At 39.6% G+C, this 19,273-nt stretch overlaps 1 protein-coding gene across 1 annotated transcript in view; it reads left to right on the plus strand.

The window, feature by feature from the left end:
* The window catches only part of MTMR10 (myotubularin related protein 10), a 47,071-nt gene extending 27,822 nt beyond the window's left edge, over positions 1–19,249 (plus strand). Inside the window, exons 7-16 of the mRNA XM_008568544.1 lie at positions 390–567; positions 1,974–2,061; positions 2,144–2,232; positions 4,521–4,651; positions 5,700–5,769; positions 6,651–6,721; positions 10,461–10,630; positions 11,617–11,787; positions 15,252–15,434; positions 16,090–19,249. Coding sequence (XP_008566766.1) covers positions 390–567; positions 1,974–2,061; positions 2,144–2,232; positions 4,521–4,651; positions 5,700–5,769; positions 6,651–6,721; positions 10,461–10,630; positions 11,617–11,787; positions 15,252–15,434; positions 16,090–16,686 — 1,748 coding nt within the window. The 3' untranslated portion in view covers positions 16,687–19,249. The remainder of the gene's footprint in view (positions 1–389; positions 568–1,973; positions 2,062–2,143; positions 2,233–4,520; positions 4,652–5,699; positions 5,770–6,650; positions 6,722–10,460; positions 10,631–11,616; positions 11,788–15,251; positions 15,435–16,089) is intronic.
* The last annotated feature ends 24 nt before the right edge of the window (positions 19,250–19,273 follow it).

The raw sequence follows: 19,273 nt of genomic DNA on the forward strand, positions 1-19,273 counted from the left end.
CCCGTGGCGGGAGCGCTGCTGCGTTCCCAGCGCCGCACTCTCCCGAGTGCGCCATGGGCTCTGCCCAAATGAAAGTCTTTTTAAAGTCAAGTTGCCCCGTGTATGTTTGAAGTAAGGAGGAGAGAGAGCCAGTAGGACAGAAAAATCAGAGGTGTTTAAGGAGTAGGGAAGGAGCTGGAAAAGTAGGAAAGAGCTTTCAGACAAGATTGAATGAGTTATTTTTAAATGCCAAAGGTAAGATGATTCTTGAAGAGACTGGAACAATGAAGCAGGGAGGAAATGCCACCCCAGAGAGCATATGTGACAGGAGACACAGAAAGAAGAGAGGTGTAGTGCTGGGTGAAAAGGAAGTGTTAAAACAAAATTAATAATGTCGCTTTTTCCTGCAGCCAACAGTATTAATGGAATACCCCCAGGAGGAGGAGGAGGTAGTGGAGCTGGTGGTGGCAGCAGCCAAAAAACTCCATTGTTTGAAACTTACTCTGATTGGGACAGAGAAATCAAGAGGACAGGTGCTTCTGGGTGGCGAGTTTGTTCTATTAACGAGGGTTACATGATATCCACTTGGTAAGTCCTACTTTAACCATGTTATATATAGCTGGAAGGGCCTTCCCTATGAAGAATAACCAAACTCTGCCATCATTGATAACTTTCAAGTTATGGTTAATGGAATATTTGTTTTGAATAATGTTGTATTGAATATTTTATTTTAAAAATCAGGGCTTTTAACATAATCACAGTATCAGTATTCATTAAAAGAAGTTGACAATTTCTTACTGTCATTAATAATCTATCAGTGTTTCTTTGCATTTTATCTTGTAACTGTCTTTCACAATTGGTTTGTTCCGGTTAGGATCCAAAGTCTTCACATTGTATTTGCTTGGTATGTCTCTTAGGCCTTTTAATCTACAGCAGCCTCCTCCCATCTCTTTTTTACTTACTATTTGTTGACAAAACCAGTTTATTTGTTCTTTAGAATTGTCTACATTCCGGATATTGCTGGTTTTATCCTGTGGTGTCCTTTAACATGTTCCTCTGTCTCCTTTATTTCCTATAAAATGTTAGTTAGTGCTAGAGACCTAATTGGCTTCAGGTTCAGTGTTTTGGGCCAAAATGTTTGATTAGGTGGTGGTGTGTGCCTCCCACTGCATCACATCCGATCTCAGTCAGGCGCATGGCGCATGCTCGCTCGCTCTCTCTGTCTCTGTCTCTCTCTTTCTCTCTCATTAGTTCATGCAGAGAAGCACCTCTTTAGGGAAAAAAGAAAAAGCACTACCCTGTTATCACTGGCTGATCCAGTACCAGGAACTTCTGGGAGTACAGTTCTGTAGACTGAGGGTGCTTTAGAGCGTGCAGCTTGTGTCTTCTGCCTCCCCTTGAATTTAACCGTCATGGCTAGCCTGTTCTGGCACACATGCTGAGAAGCGTGTGACAGGGCGTGGCTGGGGCTGCCTCTGCCCGGCCACATGGAGGAAAGGAGAGGAGGAGGAGGATGTGTCTTAAGTTGCAGTGAGCTTGCCCTGGAGTCTCACTGTACCTTTTAGGGGTGGGGAATGGAAGAAGAGGGAGATAAGAAGGGAGCTAAAGCTTCCTGGGAGGTTTGTGTGGTGTGGTTTGGTTTGGTTTGCCGGGAATCTCCTCACCCACAGCCTGTCAAGAGAACAAAGGTGGATATGTTTTGAGAAACTGCATACGTGTTTGATTAGTAGTCATTCTAGAAAATATTTCAGATATCTTCTTTGGATTTTTCTCATGCTGTACATTTAAATTTTGCAAGAATTGACTGCATCACACATGGTTTAGACTGAAGTGTCTAGGACCACCTGTGCCCCCAATGGTGCTCACCATGTAGCCACTAGGTGAGGTGCACATTAAATTGAGATAAACGTGTTTAATTATATCTAGTGTCTACAGAGCACACTATTCCTGCCTTTAGCACAGGACTCTTATGTACAATCTTTTTTCCCCTGCAGCCTTCCAGAGTACTTTGTAGTGCCAAGTTCTTTAGCAGACCAAGATCTGAAGATCTTTTCCCATTCTTTTGTTGGCAGAAGGATGCCAGTAAGTGATTTCTGTTGGATTTCATGAATGTTGATGTCCATTGTTGGCACCTAGTTCAGTAAGGGTTCTGCCTCTCTCCTAGCTCTGGTGCTGGAGCCATCCCAATGGCAGTGCTCTCGTGCGAATGGCCCTCATCAAAGACGTGCTGCAGCAGAGGAAGATCGACCAGAGGTAATTGAGAGATGATCGTTGTCACTTCGGACAGTTGTACTTGGCATAAATAAGTATAGTAAGTTCCCTCCTAATCGAAAATAGTTGGCAAAAGGCATAGTCTTATTAATACCACCATATATTCTATACAAGAATTGCCATTTTGAAAAGAACGTGACTATATTAAAATTAACTAGCACTTAAGTTATACTGAATATAATTTAATTCTCTGGTTTATGAGACACTTGAGAATCTTACATTGCTGGCATCTTGCTATAACATTGCTCTTAACACACTTTCAAACTGCAGTGCTTTCCAGGTGAGACTCTTCAGGATAAATCAAGCTTTTCTTGCAGTTTGATATGTCTTGTTTAGGTCTAGAAGTCACGATAGCTGGAACAGTGGTTTTCATTAGCCATCGCAAACAAGATGGGTGTCATCTGCTGGAGTCAGCAGTAACCTGCATGTCATTTATGTGGGAGGCCTTCCTCAGTGGTTCTCATAGCAGCAGTTAGCACCATTTACCACGCCCTGCTTAAATCCCTGGGCCCTCTGCTTCTGCCCCTCTCCACTCTCCTGAAGCTTCTCTTCCTCCCTGGTATGTGATGCCCTCTCCATAAGCCTCTTCTCTTCACTCCAGATGTTACATAGAGTCAGTCTAAGGCTACTTCCTCTTACCATTTTGTATTTCCTTCCTGAAGTTCACCCAGGGCTGTGACTCTAGTAACCAACACATTTACATCTACAGTCTAATTTGTCATCTTCCACATGAAGGTCTCATTATGTCCAAAACCAAATTCAAGGATATGACCACCACGCCCTCCCCAGTGTGCTCTCAGAAACCTAGGGGTCATCCTTGATGGTGTACTCTTTCCTTCCATCCCCGTCTCCAGTCTCTCATCAGATTTTGTTACTTCACCTGTCAGAAATCTTACAAACCCATATGCTTCCACCCCAGCTTCACCTCGCTGTATTACGGGTGCCATTATTTCCTTGCTCCACATCCCATCTCCTCCTGAACTCTAGCCACCAGGACATCCCCCGATGTTTTCAATCTGCTCATGTTTTCCCATACTCTTCCTTCTCCTGGGCTCCACGAGCTCCCTCCAGCTTATTCCACTTTATATCTCAGTTCAAATATCACTTCCTTGAGATAAGCCTTTTTCGCCTCCAGAATTAGGGCATGCCTCACAGTTAGACATTCTCTAGAGCTCTCAAATTCTTCTACATATCACTTATCTCCGTTTTTAATTATATATGTGTGTTACAGTTTGATTACTGCCTGTCTTTTTTACTAGACTGAGCTCCGTGAGAGGTGAGGGACCATGTCTGTTCTGCACACCGTTGTAAATGTAGCACCCAGGAAGTACCTTTGACATTTAGTTAATAATTGTTGAATAAATGAGGAACAAATGACAGATAAGAGAACTTCAGAAATTGTATATAATAGTTCATTATTGGTATATCCAGATCTTAGGGTTTTTCCACAGTACTATAACTAAGAAAGCCACATTTGCTGAAACAAATTACTGTCAAATGATCCCAACATGACCCATCAGTTTTCTGGAAGGAAGGATGCCTACAGTTCTCAGAAGTCCCTCTTCTCTATGGGTTGTGATCTTACCTTCATCACACTGGGAATTAACTCTACCGTGTCACACTCCACACCTTCTTTTCACTAACATGTGTGCCAGTCAAGCGCTCAGGTAGGAATTTTACTGTCAGATGGAAAATTGTAACACTGGTAGATGAGAGTTAGTTATAAAGCTTTATAACCAGTGGCATTTTCAATTATTTACTTTGTTAAGCTTAGAATTATTTTAATGCCTTTTGTTTCCTCAACTATTGTGTTCCTTTATAAATAGGATGGATCCTCTTTGTTGTCCAACCTCAGCTCCGCACCTTTTCCTCTTAGACATGTCCTCTAGCTCCATTGGCCTTCTCTAGGTTTCTCCATTGGCCAACCTTGTTTCCCCTCATCGTCCCTCTGTCTAAAGCACTGTTCCCAGATCTTTGCATTGCTCCTAGTCATCTGTTTTTCAGCTTCAGTATCACTCTCACAGAGGAGGCTTTTCTGACTATGCCTCAGTCACTTATGCCTCTGTGCATTCATCAGGGCCTGCTGTTTTCTCGTCACTATTTACCCCCCAACCACCAGGTATGTAAACTCCATGGAGACAGAATCTGGCCTGTCATGTTAATCTCCCTATCCCTAGCTCCTAGAATAGTGCCTTGGCTTATAGTGAATGCTCGTAAATATATTTTGAAGAAATGGATGAATAGTGATTAAAGAATTTTGTCTTTATTAGGATTTGTAATGCAATAACTAAAAGTCATCCACAGAGAAGTGATGTTTACAAATCAGATTTGGATAAGACATTGCCTAATATTCAAGAAGTACAGGCGGCGTTTGTAAAACTTAAACAACTATGCGTTAATGGTAATTTCATTTTTTATTTTATATATATATAATGAACGGGGAATAGAATTGTATGAGACATGTCAGGAAAAGTGATGTTCCTTAAAAATATAGAAAAAGATATATTTAAGGAGAGGCTTATTGAAATATTTGTACAAATTATATCTTATTGTATGAAAATGTCAGAACCTCCTAGGAAATTAAGTTTAAATTGCTTTTTGTTTTGGAGGGGAAAAAATGAATGTATTAAATCTCTTTTAAATAATGAAAGGTATAGTAACATACTTTTATAAAAGCATTTTCTAAGTATAAATCTATTACCGTATAGACATATTACTAAGATTTTAATGCATACAGCTAGAGTTTGAGATAGGGAACTGGACATGGACATTGAACAGCCATGTCGTATCTGCAGCCTCAGAATTCTAATGTATCTGAGCAAACTCTTATCAGGTGGCTTCGATGTCATATGAAAACATCTTTGGTGTAAAGTGGGTCCTCCTTGAGAGAGCCCCCAATTCACCTGGGAGTCAGGCGAGACAGCCTTGCAGCAGGCCTTGAATGATGAGTGGGCACTTGTCTGTTAGCTTGGCAAGGGCAGAGGGTTAAAAAAAACCCAGGGCCTTGAGTGATTGTGTGCACTCTGGGCAGGGCAGCGGAGGTGCCGTCTCATTCCTGCAGTGGTCAGCTACCAGTGCCACATAAACCAAGTGCAGAGGCAGCACTGGCTGTGGGGGCCAGGCTTGCAGTGAGGAAGCTGTGAGGTGGGGCCTGAGCAGCTGTTCTCACAGGATAGGAGAGCCAGAGTCAAGGTGTGGGCTGATGAGACAGGCTGGGAATTGCTAGCTCTTAGGAGGCAGTTGGTCGTACTCTTGAGATTTCCCTTAAAGAGCCAGAGAGAAGATGGAGCCCCAAGGGAATGCTTTGTTTTGCTTTGTTATAGAATTGTAACTTGTTATCTTAGATGTTTAGAAACCTTGACGTACGTAGTACTGAAGTCTGATATTGATCATGTAAAATTAAGCTTAAAAAGCCTAAAATTGTGCATGTGCATGCATATTTATTACAGACTCTTTTGAAGAAACTGAAGAGAAGTGGTTATCTTCACTAGAAAATACTCGGTGGTTAGAATATGTAAGGTTTGTACAACTTCTTTTCCTTTTTAGTTCTTTAATTTTTTATTTCAAAATAATTACACTCACAGAAGGTGCAAAAATATACCTCTTCAGCCAGTTTCCCCCAGTGGTAACATCTCTCATAAACTAGAGTACAACATGAAAACTGGGAAACTGACATTGGTACAATCTACAAGTCTTATTCAGATTTCACCCGTTTATTATGCTCTGTGCCTGTGTACACACATACATACATGTGGTTCTGTGCAGTTTTACCACACGTATGGATTCTCATAACCACCACCGCAATCAAGATACAAACCTGCTACATCACCATGAGGCTCCCTGGTACTGCTCCTTTTATCGTTGCACCCCCTTTCCCTGTCCCTGCCTCTGCCTCTCGCAACCACTGGTCTCTTCTCAATCTCTAGTTTTGTCATTTCATGAATGTTATGTAAGTCAACCCCTTCCTTTTTTATATATAGGATCAGTGAATTTCCCTGATATACAAATCACAGAGTGTATTGTTGAAGAATTATATAAATATTAAAGAAATTCATGAAATAAAGGTGGAGGACACAAATGTATACAGACAGCCCCTGATGTAACGGTGGTTGGAAGTAGCATTTTTTACTTTACTTTGGTGCGAAGTGACATGTGCATTCAGTAGGAACTGTACTCTCCTGATGTTGGGCAGCACAGCAACCCACAGCTCCCAGTTAGCCACACATTTTCCACTTAAGATCATTTCAACTCACATTGCGTTTATCGGGATTTAACTCTATCATTAAGTCGAGGAGCATCTGTATAGTGAAAGATTAGATTTGCTTGATTTCAAGTACTTTTCAAATATGTTTGTAGTGGAAATTTGATTACTAACAGTATTTTTCCCTTTCTCTTTTCAGGGCTTTCCTTAAACATTCGGCAGAACTTGTGTACATGCTGGAAAACAAACACCTTTCTGTAGTCCTACAAGGTAATTAAAGTAATTCCTGAAAACATCATGACCACCATGCCAGCCAGACTTGGTGACTGATTGCCTACATTCAAGTAAATCATATCAATCTGAGCTCATACTTACTGTAATACCATCATATATGCTACAGATTTTGCATATTATTAGAGTAAAAACAAAGACTGCAAATAGAACAGAGAGGAGTGCAGTTTTCTAGCCTTTTTTAAACCCGTCTTCCTATCTTATGGGAAGGATGGGTCACATGCCTTGTTGGATCGATACTTAGCATTCATTTTGGCAGGGCATCCTCTCTCTAATCTTGCTGTCTTTCCAGTGCATACAAATGTGTTTTACCTTCAGTGTCTTCTGGCTCATGCTAGACTGTGACTGTACAGAATATCAGGACATTTACTGAACTGAGTAGCCAATAATGGGAATTTTGTCTAATATTTGGTAGGAATAAACTGCAATGTAGAAATCTTTCAGTTAAGCAAAGGGTAATTATTTATTAAATAACTTTACAGCAATAGAATTTCTAAGTTTGCAGATACAGTTTAATAGACCATGAGCTACCTTTTATATTCACACTGCGTAGTACATGAACACAGGATGCTGAAGATCACAGATGTATTTTTACCAACTGTTAAACTTAACTGACTTTAACAAGACAAAGATATTTAAAATCCTTAAGAAAAAAAATAAGAATGGTGAAATACCATACAAAGTAACCCTTAACTGATGCAGTCAGGGTGTGTATCTACTTCACAAATGAATGTAAGACCCAGCAGTCAGGTAGTTTTCCCCTCTCACCCAGTGGGTGTCCTCATGTTGTTGGAAAGTCCTCCTTACCTGTGATTTCTCCACAAGTTTGTGTTATAAAGGCCTCAGAAGAAGTGCTGAGCTTGTATTTTACTAATTTTTTTAGTGTGTTTTTTAAACAATTTATTGAAGTATAATTTTCATACTATAAAGTTCACCCATTTTGAATGTATAACTCAGTAGTTCTTAGTAAATATACAGAGTCTAGTTTTAAAAAAAATTTACCACTCCAAAAAGATTCCTATGTCCCAGCTCCAGGCAATCACTAGTGAATCAACTTTTTGTCTCTATAAGGTTTGCCTTTTCTGGATATTTCGTATAATGGAATCAGGCAATATATGGTGTTTTACCTCTGGCTTCTTTCATTTAACATACACATTTTAAGGTTCTTTCATGTAGTGAAAGTTTGTTCCTTCTTATTTCTTTTTTTTTTTTTTTTCCTGTCTCTTTTACTGACCGGTAACGGGATCGCAACCCTTGGTGTCGCGCCCGTACCGGGGACCGGCAACGGGATCTCAACCCTCGGTGTTGTGCCCGCACCGCGCTCAGCCAGTGAGCGGGAACCGGTCTCCACATGGGATCCAAACCCTCGGCAGGAGCGCCGCCGCACTCCCAAGCGGCGCATTCTCCAGTGCGCCACCAGGCCAGCCCTGTTCCTTCTTATTTCTGAATTGTATTTGTAAATACATTTTGTTTATCTCTTTACCTGTTGAGGACATTTAGGTTGTTTCCACTTTTTGGCTATTATGAACTATGCTGCTATGAATAGTCACATAGAAGTCTTTTGGGGGACATATGTTTTTATTTCTCTTAGGTAGATACATAGAAGTGGAATTGCCGAGTTGTATAGTAAATTTATGTCCAGCTTTTTAAGAAACTGCCAAACGGTTTCCTGAAGCAGCTGTACCATATTTCCCTTCCCCTCAGCAATGTATGAGGATTCCAGTTTCTCCACATCCTCACCAGCACTATTATCAGTCTTTTGGGTTCTAGTAGGTGTGAAGTAGTAGCTCATTGTAGTTTCATCTGTTTCTCTAATGCATTTCATCTTATCAGTGAGTTCTAAGAATTCTTTATATGTTCTAGATACAACCTCATTGCATTTTTATATGATTAGCCAAAAACTTTTCCCTAATCTCTGGCTTTTTATTTTCTTGATCTCTTTTGAAGCATTGATTTTTAAGTTTTGATGAAATCCAGCTTATTCATTTTTTTTTATGGGATCATGTTTTTGGTATCTAAGAACTTTTTTGCCTAATTCAAGGTCATGAAGACTTTTTCTTATGTTTTATAGAATTTTTATAGTTTTAGCTCTTACATTTAGGTCTGTGACTCATTTTGAATGAATTTTTGTGTATGTTGTAAAGAGTTGAAATTCATCTTTTTTGCATGTGGATATTAAATTGTTCCATTTGTTGAAAAGACTATTCTTTCTCTGTTGAATTTCCTTGGTACTTTTGTCAAAAATTAATAGACTATAAATGGTAATGGTTTAATTTTGGACTCTTTATTTTATTCCGTTGATCTTTATGTCTGTGCTTATGCCAGCACTGCACTCTTTTGAGTACTGTAGGTGTGTAGTAAGTTTTGAAATTGAGACATATAAGTATTCCAGCTTTGTTTTTGACAGTGTTTTGGCTATTCTGGGTCCTTTGCATTTCTGTATAACTTTCAGGATTATCAAAAAGCCTACTGGCATTTTGATAGGAATGTGTTGAACCCATACATCAATTTGGGAGAATACCGTCCTTATTGAATCTGCTAATCCATGAGATGAATGTCTATTTATTTACATCTTTTATTGGCAGTGTTTTAGGTTTTATTGTACAAATCTTGCATTTATTTTATTAAATCTCTTGAGTATTTTATTTTTTATGTTACTATGAATACAATTTTCTTAATTTCATTTTCAGATTTATTGTGTACTCTGATTGTTATTATGTATAGAATTCCTGCATCCTTGCTGAACTCATTTATTAGTTCTGGTAGTTTACTTTATGGATTCCTTAGGATTTTTTACTTACAGGATAAAATTGTCTACAAATGATAGTTTTTACCTCTTTCTTTCTAATCTCTGATGTCTTTTATTTCTTGCCTAATTGTTCCAACTAAGCCCTCCAGTACAGTGCAGTGTAGAAGCAGCAAGAGCGGACATCTTTGTCTTGTTCCTTATCTTAGGGGGAGAGCGTCCAGTCTTTCACCAGTGAGAATGTTATTAGTTGTAGTGTTTTTGTAGATGCTTCTGATGAAGTTGAAGAAGTTTCTTTCTATTCCTTGTTTGCTGAGTTTTTATCAAGAATGAATATGGAATTGTGTTAGATGAATTTTCCATATCTGATGAGATGATCATGTTGTTTTTGTCCTTTATTAATATGGTACCTTACTTTGATTGTCAGATGTTAAACCAACCTAGCATTTCTGGGATAAATTCTTATGTTCCTGGGATAATTTTGTTTACTGGTATTTTTGTTAATCGTTTTTACATCTGCACTCATAAGGGATAGTGGTCAGTAATTTTCTTCTGATTTCTTTGGCTGGCTTTAGGGTAATTCTGGCCTTACTGAAAAAGACGACAGCTATAAAAGACAGGAGGGAAATGTTTGGCACCCTTTTAGATGATAGTGGACAATCCCATTCTCCCATTCACCTGTCTCGAATGGATTCTAGAAAGACTTTTCCACCACAAACCACTGAAATGTAAAAAGTAAATGATAAGCTTCTACTATCAGGCAAATATTCACATATAAAAGACCATCGCCTGTTAAACACTAATTTAGTTTATCTAAAAAGTCTATAATATTTTAGAGTTGCTGGAATTCAGTAAAATTTCCTTATACAGGTATTTTTGAAGGTAGCCTTGGTGCAGAATACTGAATTATCTAATTTATCTCTCTTTCTCTTTGTCTCTTAGCATTTACTTTTTTTTCCATTTTATTGACAGAGGAGGAGGGAAGAGATTTGAGCTGTTTCATAGCTTCTCTTGTTCAAGTGATGCTGGATCCTTATTTCAGGACAATTACTGGATTTCAGAGTCTGATACAAAAGGAGTGGGTCATGGCAGGATATCAGTTCCTAGACAGATGCAACCATTTAAAGAGATCAGAAAAAGAGGTAACAAAGTCTTAATGCTTTATTTTCAGTCTTTAAATGTGCCCAAGATAAAATGTGTCATTATGTAAAGAGATAAGGGGCTTTTAAAAAATATTGCATTTAGTACATCCTAGCTTCCATAGTCCAAGGCTAACTAATAAAGTCCAAATTGATATACGTATAAAGGTTATCGTTAACTGTATAGGTGAAATTTTAAAAAGTTGTCTGTTGAATTTGTCTAAGTTGAAAATTAATTCTGCATTAACTTTTCTGAAAAGCTGATAAAATGTTTTGAAAAATCACTTTTGGAATATCACATTTTCTCACAATGGGGCACATGGGTTAAGAATGTAAAGTTAGGGTCATCTGTATAACTCCTGTGGGGCTGGCAGCTGCCTTGGGTCCATAGTTAGGCTGCAGAGGGCCCTGCAGATATCTTATAGGCCAGGCGGTCAGACCAGTTTTTACAGGATGGTTTCAGAGAGCACCATTCGACTTGTGGTATCTCTATCTCAGATAAAATAGCTGTCATGAGCCGTTGTACTTGGGGATACACCATGTGGCCTGGAGTCTGATGCCAAACTGTTTTCTGAAACTTGTAGAAGTTTTCTGGATACCGAGCCTACAGGGTCAACCAAATGTTAATTATAGAAGTTGGTTGCATTTTTTGGTTTGTTTTGTGTTCTAAGGAATTGTTTCCAGGATGTGCAATGCATATTTTGCTCTTCTGCATTTGTACAATGGCAGCCCACTAGTCTGTTCGCTCTGCCATTTCTAGTTGGTGTACTTATTAGGCACATAGGCTCATGATGTTTATCATGGTCAAACATAGTTAGATTTGACATAAGATATTTAATCTATTTCATATTCTTAGCTCAACTTAGGAGCCAAGTGTTTTAGGCTTAGATGTTTTCGTATTAATCTCTTAGTATCAGCAATAAATTTGGAAGTAAATGTGAACAGCTGAAGGATCTTAAATAATCCCATTGTCTGTCTGTATTTGCCAGTCTCCCTTATTTTTGCTGTTCTTGGATGCCACATGGCAGCTGTTAGAACAGTACCCAGCAGCTTTCGAGTTCTCCGAGACCTACTTGGCTGTGCTGTGCGACAGCACCCGGATCTCACTGTTCGGCACCTTCCTATTCAACTCTCCTCACCAGCGGGTTAAGCAAAGCACAGTAAGTGACACTGGCTGTGGCTGCTTCTTTCTTTTTTTACAACTTTATTGAGATATAATTGACATACAATTAACTGCATATTTGAAATATATAATTTAAAACTAATTTCTGGTTGAATTCCTTAAAAGACACAAAAATCTAAGAAGTCATTTCATTTTTATGAATGAATACTTTATGTGTTTTTCTCTGATGTAGACTGTTCATAATAAACCAGTTTAAAAATGTAAATTACTTTTACCACCATAAATGTCATGCTTTTGTATTTGTAGTTTCATATTTGGACTGTTTGCTAATTAAAAAAAGATGCTGTTTGAGGACATTTATTTCCTAGGTCAGTAGAATAAAAGTTGTACAAAACAAGATTATTTTTGTTCAAGAGTTTTGTGGAAGTTAAGAGATGAATTGTAGCATGGTACTAGACTGACATTCCCTGCTGTTAGTACCTCACCATGTTCTCAGAATCCCATATGTCATACAGCAGTCACTTTTGGGTAGGATTGTAAGTTTCTGGTCACAGTTCATTGAACTAGAGAGAAGAATTCTTTCTCACTAAGGAGGGTCTCAAGCCAGACATGAAACCAGTTCCAGCTTCTTGCTGCTGAGCAATGTCCTCCCACATGCATGTTTGAATGAACAGGAGGAGCCCATTAGTGCTGTGGTGGCTGCTGAGACAGAAAGGACGGCTAGTAGTGGCTTCAGGAAGCCTTTCTAGGAAGAGGACTACTTCTCAGTGAGCTCTGGCGTCTTCAGCCTCAGCATTAAGCCGTGGTCTAGACAGCGAGGCCTGCGGGGCAGGAAATCTAAATTCTGCCCTGGCCTGGGAAAAATGCTCAGCCTACATACCTCTCAGGCTTAAGCCTGTAAGCCTAGCATCTTCATCTGTAAAATGGATCCATCAGACTAACAGGTGTGCCTTTGGTCTTGTGCAAAGTGAAAACATTATGTAAACTGTGAAGCATTATGCCAATTGTCCTAAAGAAATGTGAGTTGTTCTGAATTGTAGGTATAAGAGACAAAATGTAGTAGACAGTCAAGGAACTGATTCTATTCAGGCTATTGCAGGAGGGAGAACTGCATTAATGAGGAGCACCCCAAAGAAAAGGACCAGGGCTGGGGTTTTATTTCACAGGCAGTAACAGGAGTCACGATGGGGAGGGGAAGCAGGTCTTCTCTCAGAACTCAGTTCTCAGAACACGATAGGCAGTAGGGCTTGCTCAGCGTTGCTGCTTTTGGGGCGCCTCGATCAGAGAAGCTCAACACTGTCTGAGGGTTTTTAGATTGAATAGCTTGGGAAGGAGATTTTTGTAGAATATACTCTATGCTTCCCTAAAATAATTTAACCTTTCCAAATACTGTGCTGAGGACCAGTGATAGGTTCAAAAGCTCCTGAGGCATGGAAGACTTTTTTGTTCCTAAAATAAATGGTCTCCCAGTTCTTTTCATTTCTCGTTCACTGCTACCATTTTTGTGCCTGTTTTTACCAAGAGCTAGTCCTTCCCTTGGCTGTTTGCCTCCCTTAGCTCTCTTCTCCATTCTCCCCTTACTACCCCATGCACACACCTGCTCCTTTACACACACCTGCCCTCTTGCACACACCGGCAGCGTGAGCCTGCAAAAGGTTCCTGAGCCTCAGGAGCCAAAAGCCTCGTTAGCCTCTAAGTGTTAAACAAGAGGACACAAGCTTTAGGGTCCTAGTGACTTGGCAGTGCGTGAGTGAGCATCTGAGCACAGGACCTGATGGTCCCCAGAGACACTGACTGCTTGCTGCTGCTTCTTGGCTGGATCCTGGATGTGCTGAGGTATGCCCACAGAGAGATTTCTAATCAGAGTAAAAGTTACCAAATAGTTTTAAAAAGTATTTCATCTGCTTTCCTTGTTTCATGTTATATAGTGCTATATTTTCATAATTTGGCTTTTTCTGACAAATGCTGAAGAGTCCCTCGCTCTCTTCCTCCCAGCAGGGAACTGGCCACTAAGAGTCGTGATTTGTAACACATCACGACTGCTGTCCTCAGCCCCTCCCACACAGCCATATCCAAAGGCGTTTCCTCTTTTTTCCATTCCGAAGCCACCTTAAATGTAGTGGTCAGGTACTGTTTGTGGAAAATCTGATCTTCCTTGGAGATAAATATTTTTAGCTTTCACGTTTAAAAAAATATGAGTTTTTTCTATATACTTCCTTCAGGGCCCTTAAAACAGGTTGGGGTTTATGCTTTATTAGATTTTAACTCTTAACAAAACTATTTTCTAAAGCAAATGGGTTGTTTTTATCCATGTACATGTATGATGAAATTTCAAATAACTAAAAATATTTTTAACTATATTTGGTACTTAATGAATTTTTACATACTTAAAATAAAAAAACGTCTTGTGCTGTCACATAGCTTAACCATTTCTTGATGATTCTAGCTGTCACACCTGGCTGTGATGTGGTGATGGACTCCTGGCTACTGTACTTTTTTCCTAATAATGTTTACCCTTTACCTTTATAACTTCCAAAGAAATTCTTGTTTTGTTGTTGTTATTGTTTGTAGAAAATTTGGAAAACAGGAAAAGGTACAGAACAGCAAATACTCGTCAGAATCAATCATTTCCCACCATCCAGAGACTCAGTATTTTGCAATACTTCCTCCAGGAAACTATGGTATATAAGCTGTTGTGGTAGCCTGCTTTTGTCAGTCGGCTAAGATAAGGGTCCTTTCTCCATGTCACAGAATGTGACTGCATAGTTTGAGTTGGTCTGGTCTGCCTTTTAGAGGAACTCCATGTCCTTCTGCACAGTGAGGTGGTTGGCTATCTATCACCCCTTAGCCCTGTGTTGCCTCGATTGCTGAGGTGGGAAACCGGGTCAGCAGGCTATATCAGCCCATAGTGGGGGCCCAAGGTGGGCCCGCCTTGCTGCATGGTTTTTGTGGTCTTGGCCAAATGCTAGGGCCACAAGGGAGTTGATTCCTTCAAGCCAGTTGATCTGCCTTTGGTCCAGATATTTAAGGTCACCAGAGAAGTGAAGTATGGCTGTGCACTTAGAAAATAAGTTGTAAAACAGGTGGCAGTGATTTCCATCCAAAGATTTTATTAATCCACTTACCAATGGGTAACTGCTGAGATGTGTGACTGCATCCTTCTAAGAATAAAATACTGCAATTGTAAAATAGCCTGGACACGTTGAAGACTTGGTGTATAGTGTTAGCGAAGTTGTGCTTGTCTTAGTGACACCCTTGTTGCGCAGAGGGTGTAGAGGGGGCGGTGCTCTTGTTCCCGCAGAGAGTCAAGCCTCCTCTCACCCGGGCTAGGAACACCTCTCCTCTCCCTGGAAGTGGAAGTGCTGCTCTAGAGGGCTCTGAGTGCTCTAGTTCAGAACGTTCAGCCTGTGTAATGATGAATGGCTCCTCAGAAAAAGGAACTCATGAGAAAATCTTTAGTTTTGCATCTTTTTACAAACATTCAAATATTTTATTTTGCAGGAGTTTGCTATAAGCAAAAATATCCAATTGGGTGATGAAAAGGGCTTAAAATTCCCCTCAGTTTGGGACTGGTCTCTTCAGTTTACGGCAAAGGACCGTACCCTTTTCCACAGCCCCTCCTACATTGGAAAGAGCACACCTTGTGTACAGAATGGCACTGTGAAGTCTTTTAAACGGACAAAGGTAAATTACAACTAACAATATGTTGGTTCTCACGTAACCACACGCCTTTTTCTTTTCTTTTTTTTTTTTTTTTTTGGTGGCTGGCTGGTACAGGGATCGAGCGTTGGATCTTGGTCACACACATCTTTTTTTCAGAACATACTATTAAAAGTGAAGTCACTTCCCACAGTGACACTGCTCATGCAGACTTCTAAGGGCTCATTCCCCTTGTAACTGAAAGGACTGTATCCCGAGGTTTGGTTTTGGTGTCTGAGGCCCATGAGGCCCTGATCAGCACTGCAACTCTGAGCCTGGGAGCCCGTTTCCTGAAACCCATCCAGTCTGCCCATTCTTATTTCTAGAATCACCCAGGTCTGGGGATTTTTCCCTAACCGAGATGTCTTAGAAAGTTGCACTTAAGGAAGTTAATGAATTGGATGCACTCGCCTCCCTACCCCATTCAGGCTGGCGGTAATTGCCTAGGTGGTCAACACCTTTAAAAAAGTTTAATTACTGGGGGGAGGATTAAGCACTACAAAGAATGGAAATATTCTGGGGAACTGAGATTGCATCAGTTTTTTGTAATGCTAATTTTGTATTTGCCACTGCACCTTTACAGTCTTTCTGAAAGAGGGAAGCACTAGGAAAATAATGCTGAAATCTCTCTTCTGCACAGAAAAGCTACAGCTCCACACTAAGAGGAATGCCATCTTCTTTAAAGAATGGACTCATGGGTGACCAAGAATTACTTCCAAGAAGAAATTCATTAATATTAAAACTAAAGCCAGACCCCATTCAGCAAACTGACAGCCAGAACAGTGATATGGAGCAGTATTTTAGAGAATGGTTTTCCAAACCGGTCAACCTGCACGGAGTTATTCTGCCACATCTCTCTGGAACATACATAAAACTGTGGAAACTGTGCTACTTCCGCTGGGTCCCCGAGGCTCAGATCAACCTCGGGGGTGTCATCACTGCCTTTCACAAGCTCTCGCTCCTGGCTGATGAAGTGGACGTGCTCAGCAGGATGGTGCGGCAGCAGTGCAGCGGCCCTTTGGAAGCCTGCTATGCGGAGCTGGGCCAGAGCAGGCTGTACTTCAGAGCCAGTGGCCCGCATAGCACCTCGGGGACACCAGATTTTCTCTCCTCCTCATTTCCGTTTTCTCCTGTAGGGAATCTGTGCAGACGAAGCATTTTAGGAACGCCTTTAAGCAAATTTTTAAGTGGGGCCAAAATATGGTTATCTACTGAGACACTAGCAAATGAAGACTAAAATGTAGTATTTTCTGAACATTTTGAGGGAAGCTGTAATTTTATTTTTCTGAATTAAAATTGCTAACCATAGGCATATATAAGAATAATAGAAATTCACACTCATATTTAAAAATATGTTGAATCATGCTTCCTTCACAATTATTTTAAAAGATGTAAATTTTGCTTTTTATGTCCTCTTTCTGTCATCATTGATCTAGCTCATTTTAAAGTGATATGCAGGCAAGCATTCCCCCCATCCTTGTAACTGTGATCAAACTAACCAGGTTTTGTCTGCTACATTTGTTCTGTCTGCGTCCATTTTTCCTACCACCTAAAAGATTAATTTATACTAAGATTAGCAGCCCAAAGGAGCAGACACTAGGAAACTTAAGAAATTAGTGTTTAGTATACTTCCAGCAACATTCAGTAAAACCCCCCCAAGGCTTTCCTAGGTATTCATGTATTTTTCTGGTAACTTTCTGTTATTTCTAATTGAACTCACCTGGTGAGCTTTCAGTGTTCCGAGGCCAAAATTTATTATTTTAGATCACCTTGTTTAGGAGGGACTTTAGATTACTGTGTTTTGAAATCATGAGCTGGCTTTTAACCTCATAGGACTAGCTTTAAAATGATATGCACTGTTAATTTTGAAGCATTTGCTGGAGATAATGTAATTAAACTTAGAAGTGCCTTTGACACTAATATTAAGGTATGGAATAACACAGAGGAGAATATAATTCCACCTTTTAAAATTAAGGTGTTAAAATATCACTGCATATTGCAAATAAGTTTTTTGGACTAAGCTTCAAACCAATAGCAAGGAGTCCCCAAAGCCACATTTTTGCCCCTCTGAAATCCAGAGGACAAAGCAACCTGTGGGGAGCTGATTCTGAGAGTCTCAGGCTGCCTTTGTGGCAGAGGTAGCCCAGCTCCATCCGGCAGGTGAGCGCCACAGACAGGAGGGTGCTGTCTACACTGAAACCCAGACTCAAACACAGACGGCTTGCCTGGAAGTGGTGTGGGCTTTCCTGTCACCTTTCCAGTGTAGTAACCTATTGTTGGTGCTTCCCATTGGAAATAACTACTGAGGTCACAAGTCAGGGCACCTACACAGAAGTCCCTTCTCTCTGAGGGTTATTAACACTTAGGAAGAGAGAAAAGAAGGAATAAAAATGGGCTTCTCTCAAAATACTGCCATTTTAATAAATAGTGAACTATTCCTAAATTCCTAAAACTACCTTGTTTTCAACCTATGACATCATAGCTAATGCTGTGGGGGGGTCAAAGCTTAAGCTTTTTATGGCAGTGATATTTAGCACCACCACACCCCCACCCCTTTCCCTGTTTAAAAGATGGACATTTTCAAATTTGACTATGTTAAAGTTTCTTAAACTGCCATCTTAAGATTTTGAAAATTTTTATAGTAATATAGTTGGCTATTTCCTTTTCTAAAACAGGTTTTTTCAAGATAACGTGTTTTATATGTACTGAATAGCTATTTCTATTTGAATTATTTGCCTTTTTAAATTGTTTGATAATGGATTTAACAAGACAGAAGTTTTTATAAAATGTCTTAGGAAATTCATCTTGTGTATAAACCCAATGTTTTTGCCAACTTATTGCCTGGAAAATAAGGACTATTTTCAGTTTATACAAATAGCATTATTGTTATTAAATATTTTATAGTTCTTGATTGGAAACCAGCTCTGATCCCCTTAAAACACCACAGCATATCCTGCCACTGAAAGTGTAATAATATTTCTCCCTTTTTCATTAAGCTGCCTTATTATTATTACAGATTGTTCTAAATTTATTTTTTGGATTGAGCATTTATTTCTCTATAACTTTCTTCCCTCACATAATTATTTCAACTCCTTTAATAACATTTTTTGATAATTTACATGTTTTAAAAAGATGAGGTACTATTAATAGTTTTAAAATAGAAAAGTGCATATTTTTATATGATAATCAAATGTAGCAAAATATGTTTTTTTTACATTTTTGCTGGGGAGTTGTCATATCATGATTATTGTGCCACGGTTTATCATGCATAATATGAAAAACAACTGTAACAGCCTTAAGTCAGGCCATCATAAAGCTGCTTCGTACCTCTGCTAACAGAAAGGACACTGGTGACAGAAGTGGCAAGTGTGGCTGCATATAGTGTACCAGAAAGAGCTGGACACTCACGGTCCCCAGGGCCCTGTGAGCGGAGCCTGTGCTGATGGAATGCCATGCAACGCCAGACAGCGTTGGACTGTGTAGTGTGAACTTAAAAATGTACAGCGTCTTACTGTTATTTTATGATGGAAGCCAATTTAAAACCAAAAATGTCTAAGCTTATTTAAGGATATTAATTTCTACTAACAGAGGGTGGAAACTGTTCATCACATCCTTCAACAGAATTTGCTTGCTATAGCAGTGATCAAGTAGATAAAACTTGATTTTGAGAGAAAACTAAAACCTTTGTGCCTAAAACTGATGACTTTAAAGTAGGATAAGCAGGAAGATGAGATATCTTGTTCAACAATAATGAATGTGAAGGAAATTTTGACTGCTAAATAAAATTTCCACAGAAATTGTTTGCTGTAGTTATCACTGTGAAT

The sequence above is a fragment of the Galeopterus variegatus genome, unplaced genomic scaffold, assembly GCF_000696425.1.
Source record: "Galeopterus variegatus unplaced genomic scaffold, G_variegatus-3.0.2 Scaffold422, whole genome shotgun sequence".
In the NCBI taxonomy this organism is placed as follows: Eukaryota; Metazoa; Chordata; class Mammalia; order Dermoptera; family Cynocephalidae; genus Galeopterus; species Galeopterus variegatus.